The sequence below is a fragment of the Leptonychotes weddellii genome, chromosome 11 (genome assembly GCF_054177405.1).
Source record: "Leptonychotes weddellii isolate Sample4059 chromosome 11, ASM5417740v2, whole genome shotgun sequence".
NCBI classification, from domain to species: Eukaryota; Metazoa; Chordata; class Mammalia; order Carnivora; family Phocidae; genus Leptonychotes; species Leptonychotes weddellii.
This window is the reverse complement of record NC_138379.1, coordinates 87215148-87223994: the sequence shown is the minus strand read 5'-3', so window position 1 is coordinate 87223994 and position 8847 is coordinate 87215148. Positions and strand designations below refer to the sequence as shown.

Here is an 8847-nt window from a genome sequence, read left to right as displayed (position 1 = left end):
TCTTTCTTTCTTTTTTCTTTCACCACCTCTCGCTAGGATGCCCTTCTCCCCTTCTCCAACTGGCAAACATCCTTAGGGAACCAGACAAATGTCTCCTTTCCTCTAGACCCTTCCCTGATCCCCACATCCTTCCATCCTGTTGCTCCTTCTGTGCACAGATAGTATTTTTTTAACACTTGTCTGTTGTCCCAGAGAACAACTTTATGACATAGTTAGTTATGTGCCTGTAAGCACTGGTCTTGGCACAGCCTGGCAGAATAGTAGGGGCTCGAGAAAACTCGAGAAAAGTTGGTTGGTTTGAGTAAAAGAGTACATGGAATGATAGGGTCCAGAAGGACCTTTATTTTTTTTAAAGATTTTATTTATTTATTTGAGAGAGAGAGTGAGAGAGAGAAAGAGCACAAGAGGGGGGAGCGGGAGAGGGAGAAGCAGACTCCCCACCGAGCAGGGAGCCCGATGCGGGACTTGATCCCGAGACCCCAGGATCACGACCTGAGCCGAAGGCAGTCGCTCAACCAACTGAGCCACCCAGGCGCCCGGGTCTAGAAGGATCTTATGAGATGGAATCTAACAAGTGGAATATCATTAAAGGTATATGTAGAGGAAGAGAAATTTTACAAGCACAAGGATGAAAGTGATGTGGTTTAACAACAAAATGTGTTAAAAAATTACTTAGGGGTTTTGGTTGACAGCTCAGTGTGAGTCAATACTATGAGGTGGTAACAAAAAAAAAATAAGAAGGAAAGAAAAGAATATGAAGTTTCTTAAATGAAGAAACTGAGTGTCTGCTGTTACACCTGGGGTATTGTGTTTGGGACTGTGTATTGTGTTTTTAGAGGTGTTTAGATTAGAATAGCAATAATTATTGAAGTTATTTTCTTTTTAGTGTTTTTTAAAAAGATTTTATTTATTTATTTGACAGAGAGAGACACAGCGAGAGAGGGAACACAAGCAGGGGGAGTGGGAGAGGGAGAAGCAGGGGAACCCGATGCGGGGCTCGATCCCAGGACCCTGGGATCATGACCTGAGCCGAAGGCAGACGCTCAACGACTGAGCCACCCAGGCGCCCCTTATTTTTAGTGTTTTTTGAAAAAATTTACCCAAACAGAGAAAGCACTAGCTAACACAATCAAGAAGAAAAAGGGAGGAAGCACAAATGTGCAAAACAAGAAATGGCAGGGGGAAAGGAAACCATCGAAACAGATAAAAGTGTACAGAAGTCTTTTCAGGCCTCCCAGCAAATACATTTGAGAACCTTGTGAAGTGCATGGTTTCCTGGGAAAACACAGATTACCACAACTGATAGAGATAGCAGGTGTGAACAGAACAATTTCTGTAGAGGAAAAAGAGATACTTATTAAGTATCCACCTCTCAAAAAAAGCACCAGGCCCAGATTTCTTCACAGAGAAATGCTACCAAGCCTTCAAATATCAAATAGTCCTGATTCATTATTAAAGAGAATTGAAAATGAAGGGAAACTTTCCACTTCTTTTTATGAAACAAGTATAATATTAACTATCTACACATGATACAGACAGTACAGAAAACTATTACTTATTCATATTATTTATGAATATCCATGAAAAAATATAAAATATATAGTGCCAATATAAGACAAATATTTTATTAACAAATGGAATCCAACACTACATAAAAATATAATTCACTATGATGAGGCAAAGTAAGTGCATTATTTGGAAATCTATTAATACCATATACCATATTTTTTAAAAAAAGATTTTATTTATTTATTTGACAGAGAGAGACAGTGAGAGAAGGAACACAAGCAGGGGGAGTGGGAGAGGGAGAAGCAGGCTTCCCGCTGAGCAGGGAGCCTGACGCGGGGCTCGATCCCAGGACCCTGGGATCATGACCTGAGCCGAAGGCAGACGCTTAACGACTGAGCCACGCAGGCGCCCCTATCATATACCATATTAATAGGTTTTAGCATAAATAATCATAGGATTATCTCCATAAATGCTGACAAAACTTTTTCAGAAGTCAACATCCATTCCTCATGAAAATATTCATAAAACAGGACTTGATGGATACTTTCTTAACATGATTATATATATATATACACACACACATATATATGTATACATAATCTATATGTATATGTATATACAATATATGTATATCAAATATATGTGTGTGTACATGTATATATACACACATGTATGTATTTATATAGATGTATGTATATACACAAACATAATATGTTTTAATCTTAGTCTTAAAACCAGTAATATTAAATTGGGAAAGACTATAAGTATTTTCTTTAAGACAGGAGCAAGGAGAAAATGGCCACTATTCCATTGCTTTTCAACTAGATGTAACCAATACCGTTAGACTAAAGAAATTGATTAGAGGCACAAGGATTAGTAGAGTACAACTATCTCTGTTTGTGGATGATATTTTACTAAATCTGGAAAACCACAAAAATCAATGACAAGACTAAAACAATAAAAGGTAAGGTAACTAGATGTAAAATTAACTTACCAAAATCAATAGCCTTCATATACACAAACAATAACCGGTTAGGGAACATAATAGGATAAAACCTTTACAGTAACAACAAAGATTAAATATTTAGGAACTTAACAAGAAATGTGCAAACTTTAAAACACTCCCGAAAGACACAATTAAACAAATGAAAAAACATCCTGTGTTCTTGAATAAGATATTTCAACAACATAAAGATGTCAGTACTCCTTAGGTTAATTTTAAAATTTGACACAATCTTAATAAAAATTCTAACAAGTTTTTAAAAGAAGTTAGACAAATCAACATAAAGTTTATGTGGAAAAATAAATATGCAAGAATAGTAAAAAAAACACTAATGGTTTTTTAGTGAAGGGACTAGCCCTTCTAGACATTAAAAGGTACTATAGAGTGCCTGGGTGGCACAGTCAGTTAAGCATCTGACTCTTGGTTTCAGCTCAGGTCATGATCTCAGGGTCGTGAGATTGAGGCCCACATTGGGCTCTGTGCTCAGCGCAGAGTCTGAGATTCTCTCTCTACCTCTCCCTCTGCCCCTCCTGTTCATGCTTCTCTCTCAAATAAATAGAACATAAATCTTAAAAAAATACTATAAAGCGTCAATAATTAACACATTGTGATATCAGTGCATGAATAAATAGATAAGTGATATAGAATAGAAAGCCAAGAAATAAACCCCAAAACGATTGGAAATTAAGTTAATAATAAAGATGGCATCTCAAATCACTTGGTAAAGAGAGTCTTTTTTTTTTTTACTTTATTTCCTGCATTTTTTTTATTGTGGTAAAAAAAACAATATAGGAGTGCCTGGGTGGCTCAGTCTGTTAAGCATCTGACTTTGGCGCAGGTCATGATTTTAGGGTTCTGGTACCGAGCCTTGCTTTGGGCTCCGTGCTCAGCACAGTCTGCTTCTTCTTCTCCCTCTGCCCCTCACCCCACTCATGCTGTCTCTCTCTCTCTCAAATAAATAAATAAATTAATTAAATCTTAAAAAAAAACCCATAACATAAAATTTACCATCTTAGCCATTTTTAGGGGTGAAAGTTAGTGTTAAGTTTATCACATTGTGAAACAGATCTTCAGAACTTTTTCCTCCTACAAAACTGAAACTATACCTTGTGTGTGTGAGAGAGAGACTGGATTATTTCATTTATAACCATGTCCTCAAAATTCTTCTATGTTGTATCATGTGACAGAATTTCCTTCCTTTTTAATGGACACTGGTTTGCTTATTTTTTGGTTATTGTAAATAATGCTGTATAAACACAGGTGTACGAATATCTCTTTGATTCCCTGCTTTCAGGACCATTGCCTTAAGGCAATGGTGTTAGCCTTGCTTATCCGTGCTGAAGACATTAAGCATTCAGTCTATCAAGCACATGAATAAAAAGACTGTATGATGTGAAGCCCTTTAAAAAGCAAAGCCACCAATTTTTCTTTATAGTTTTTTGATGTTTCATCATTTAAATAGATCATTTCTACTGTAATCATCATATGTATAAAAATGATTATCCAGTAAGTACAGTTATCTTATTTGTTTACTTTAGCATAATTCTGATAAATTGAAAAGTTTTAAAGTAAAGGGAAAATATAAGATATGAAGATAACTATTTCTAAAAGCGTAGGAACCCATTTTAATTGAGAAAATGTCAAATATTCCATATCCTTGCATGTTATTCTCTTGGCTATAGGGTAAAAATCAGAATTATCTTAGGAATCACCAATTTGGAGGGTTTTTTTAGCCTTCTAAGTGTGAGTTTTTTGACGGGGTAGGGGTCAGGAGAATGTAGGTTGCTCTTTTCTATTGTACTCCAGGATATACTCAAAAGGTATCATCCCTTAATTTCAACTTTTCTGAATAATCAAGTTGTGCTGGGAACCCATTCCAATTCCTTATCTCTATATTTGAAGGCTCTTGTTTTTACCCCGTATTTTTCTTACTGATATTTGTTTTTCTCTTTTTGCTCCTGTTTGAAGGTACAATCACTGGTTTGATGGAATGGCTTTGCTTCACCAGTTCAGGATGGAGAAGGGCACGGTGACCTATAGAAGCAAGTTCCTGCAGAGTGATACATATAAGGCCAATAGTGTTCATGACCGAATTGTCGTCTCAGAATTTGGCACGCTGGCTCTCCCTGATCCATGCAAGAATGTTTTTGAACGTTTCATGTCAAAGTTTGAGCTGCCTGGTAAGCAGCCTTTACTGTACCCAGAATTTCTGGGTGATAGTGATGATTCTTTAATTATGGTATGTGTGAATCTATATAAATATATATTTTGAAATAGATTTTTTTTTTGGTATGAGAGGATATTTAAGCTGTTTTGTTGCTCTGATTGTGTGCTACCGTACATTGTGGTGTTTAACTCTGGGGTTTGGTTTCAGCAATGACTGACAATACCAATGTCAACTATGTGCGGTACAAGGGCGACTACTATGTTAGCTCTGAGATCAACTTTATGAATAAAGTGGACATTGAAGCTCTGGAAAAAACAGAAAAGGTAAAATATAGGCTAAAAAATGAATAAAATGGACCCTAAAATGTCTTTCCTTTCAACATACTTTTCAGAGTAGGAGATATCTGAAGAAGAAATTGGAGGGGCGCCTGGGTGTCTCAGGCAGTTGAGTGGCTGACTCTTGATTTCGACTCAGGTCCTGATCTTGGTGTCCTGGGATCAAGCCCTGCAACTGTCTTAGTGCTCAGCGGGGAGTCTGCTTCAGAATTCTCTCTCTCCCTCTGCGCCCCCTAAAATAAATAAAATCTTAAAAAAAGAGAGACAATTCTAGACTTCTTCTTCCTTAGTCCTAATATCTGAAGGCTATGGTAAAGGAGAAATAGAATAGTATAGATTTACTTTGGTCATTTCATGTTCTTCCTAGCTACAGGTAGAATTGGACTAGAGATTGTCTAGACCCATACTGCTTTCACTTAACACATTAATTAAAAATAAATAAAATTTTGGACCAGACTTTTAATTTTAACTCTTATTTTTAGTACTTTCCTGGAAAAAAATCCTTATTGGATAATCGTTTCTGTCCATTTGTTGTTGCTGGTGGTGGAGTTTTTGTTTACTATTTAGTCTCAGTTTCTTTAGTAGGAAAAATAATTTTGATTTCTCAGAAGTAAGATTAGGGCTTATACTATAGTTTTCCTATTCTATTTTAAAAATATTTGACACATTCCTACTGTCTCTGCGTCTACGTAGAGATCTGCCTGTGTAACATTTAAAAGTCCCTGATGGTCTTAAATTTGCAGGTAGACTGGAGCAAATTTATTGCTGTGAATGGAGCAACTGCACATCCTCATTATGACCCAGATGGAACAGCATACAACATGGGGAACTCCTTTGGGCCACGTGGTAAAGTTGGGATGGGGGTCTTTTTAAAAATAATTAGGGGTTAACTATCTTCCCAGGGTTTCATAATGGTTAAGGTTGTAAGCCTACGGGAACTTTGTTTGAAATGTTCAGAAAGAAATCTCCAAAGTGGTATAACTGGGCTTAAAGTATATAATTTCCTGTGTTCTGTGGTCCTTTTGCACATACACTTAGCAACTGATTTGCTATTTGACCTTTTCAGCATGACTTACATTTTTATATTCTGTTGTGCTTTTTGGCTCACAGGCATTGTAGGGATTTTCAATATGTATTTCTCAAACTTGAATTTCTTAAAAGTATCATATTGTAAGTACACAAAAAGTAGAATGCTGCAGCAAAGAGATATGGGGAAGGTACATTGCTTATCACATGGGAAGGAATTTATTTTTATCATGGGAGTAACACACCATGAGGTAAGTTAAGGTTATAGTGTGGTTGTATTTATAGCTGTTTATATCACGTCTCTTTCCTGGTCACCCACATACTTTTCCAACTGCCTACCTATCTGCCCCAGAAAGTTCTAATAGTTAATAATGATAGCTAACATTTACTGAGCACGAGTGTCTAGTATATGCTGGTGTTAAGCATTTTTCCATATATTTTCTCCTTTAATCCTTACAACAACTCTCTGAGAAGGGTACTATAATTGCCCCATTTTACAGACAATGGCAGTGAGCCTTGAGAAGGTTTAGGATACTTGCTTAGGCAAACTTCTAAGTGTGTAAGACTGGTCTTGAGCCTGAATCACATCCAAAGTCACTCTGATAGACCATCTTAGAAATTACTCATTGCTGAGTACAGAAGACTCTCAGAGCGTGCAAATTCATGTTCCTATAACCTAAGTACATGTCTCTCTGTTTGAAAAGAAATGGGTCAGGTGCCTGGGTGGCTCAGTTGGTTGAGCAACTGCCTTCGGCTCAGGTCATGATCCTGGAGGCCCAGTTTCGAGTCCCACATCGGGCTCCCTGCTCAGCAGGGAGTCTGCTTCTCCCTCTGACCCTCTCCCCGCTCATGCTCTAACTCTCTCTCAAATAAATAAATAAAATCTTAAAATAAAGAGAGATGGGTAGCTGTTAGATATTTCTATCTTGGCTGTCAATCTATCATCTATAACCTGTGAAACCTCTGTAGAGTTTAACTTTTGTGTAGGTTAATGTATACTTTTGGTGAGTAATTGGCTTTGCAGGTTGTTGGTCTCTACCTCGCCATATTTATACCTGTGATGTATATTAAAATGAATACTGCAGGTGTGTTTTTTACTTGCTCATGTAGAGATAGGGTACCCTGAAACTTCATCACCCAGGTCTCTCTCCTCTTCTTTATTACCTGATCTAGGGTAGGGGTGTATCCTTCAAAGCTGTTATAGAACACAGCAAACACCCTTTTAGGTAAAATCTTTCAGCAAATGGGTAAACTGACTCAGCAGTTTTTTGTCCATCTTTTCTGATCATTAAAAAAAGATTCATTTTTTATTTATTTATTTTTATTTATTTATTTATTTTAAAAGATTTTATTTATTATTTTTTTGACAGAGAGAGACATAGCGAGAGCAGGAACACAGGCAGGGGGGAGTGGGAGAGGGAGAAGCAGGCTTCCTGCTGAGCAGGGAGCCCAATGCGGGGCTTGATCCCAGGACCCTGGGATCATGACCTGAGCTGAAGGCAGACGCTTAACGACTGAGCCACCCAGGCGCCCAAGATTCATTTTTTAAAAAATGGTGTCTACTCTATATGCTTTTTTGGTCTGTTTTTTCTTCCCTTATCAACATATTAAAATATTGTAATTAACTATTTCTTACATCAAGAAGCATTTTACAGAACCAAGCTGCATAGAATTCTCCTAAGTAGAACTATTTTCTTGTTAATTAAAATATGGTTGACAAAAAATAAATTTCTTAATAAATTGACTCTATCAATCAAGTAGATAACCTTGTAACTAGTTCATAATATGATAAAAACTGTTTAACCATTCTGAATTATATATTCTAAAATAAATAGTCATTAGATCAGAGGTTCTCAGCCTTTAGTGTACCTAAGAATGTTCTGAACACTTCTAGCAATATAAATTACTGGGCTTTATCTTCAGAGATTTTGGTTCAATAGACCTGAAAAGGGGCCAGGAATCTGCATTTTAACTACTCCCTTACCCCTTATGTTGGCGCATTCGAGCAAGGTCCCCAGGTGATTTTGGTGCAAGTGACTCCTGGATCTTTGAGAAATCCTGCCCCCAGTCATCAGAGGCTGTCGTCTTACTTTGCCTCAATTTGCTATTATACAAAATCATGAAGAGTCTCCCAGAGTTAGACTCACAGTATTGGGGAGGTCATTCTTTTGGGCTTTCCTCTGCTGGCTGTTTCCTGGGTATATGTCTGTCTTGCTCAGGGCTTCACAACTTGTGATTAGAACAGTTCATTAACTAAGAGTGGTTAAATTTAGTGAATTGAGTCTTGTCACTTAATCCAGCTACTGAGATGGGCAGTTCTTCTCTTTATCTTCTCCTAACCTCAACTAAAACTGAATTTTCTTTCCTCCTCCCTCTCCTCCTCCTTCTTTTTACTTGATGATTTAGTCCAGTGAGGAGTTTTTGAACTGGAACTGGAATGTACATGTCCTTGCAGGGAACTTACTACCTAGGTTGTGGGAAAATTTAGTGATTCCCCTAATAAAGTGCTCACCAGTAATTTCTATCTTTAAGAAGTAAAAAGCTTTTAATTGTTTTAGCCTCTCCATATATTTTTAGAAAGACTTTTAAAAATGAACAAAAATCCTCTAAACATTAATCAATCTAGGTAGTTTTTAGTACTAGTTAAATATATGTAATCAGTTAGATGGCTCTATGATACTCTTGAACTGTAGAGCTTGTCTTTTATCGCTGTTATAACTCATCACTGTTTATATATCATGGGTGCTCAGAACACATGTATATCCCCAACTCAGACCTCTCCAGTACTTTATATCCAGTTGCTTACT

The 8847-nt window shown here is 37.0% G+C and overlaps 1 protein-coding gene across 6 annotated transcripts in view; it reads left to right on the top strand.

The window, feature by feature from the left end:
* Positions 1-8847, top strand: part of BCO2 (beta-carotene oxygenase 2) — a 97242-nt gene that overhangs the window by 68122 nt on the left and 20273 nt on the right. For all 6 annotated transcript variants that reach the window (XM_081799502.1, XM_081799505.1, XM_081799501.1 and 3 more), the window contains exons 3-5: positions 4481-4692; positions 4887-5002; positions 5758-5860. In XM_081799502.1, the coding sequence (XP_081655628.1) occupies positions 4481-4692; positions 4887-5002; positions 5758-5860 (431 nt within the window). The remainder of the gene's footprint in view (positions 1-4480; positions 4693-4886; positions 5003-5757; positions 5861-8847) is intronic.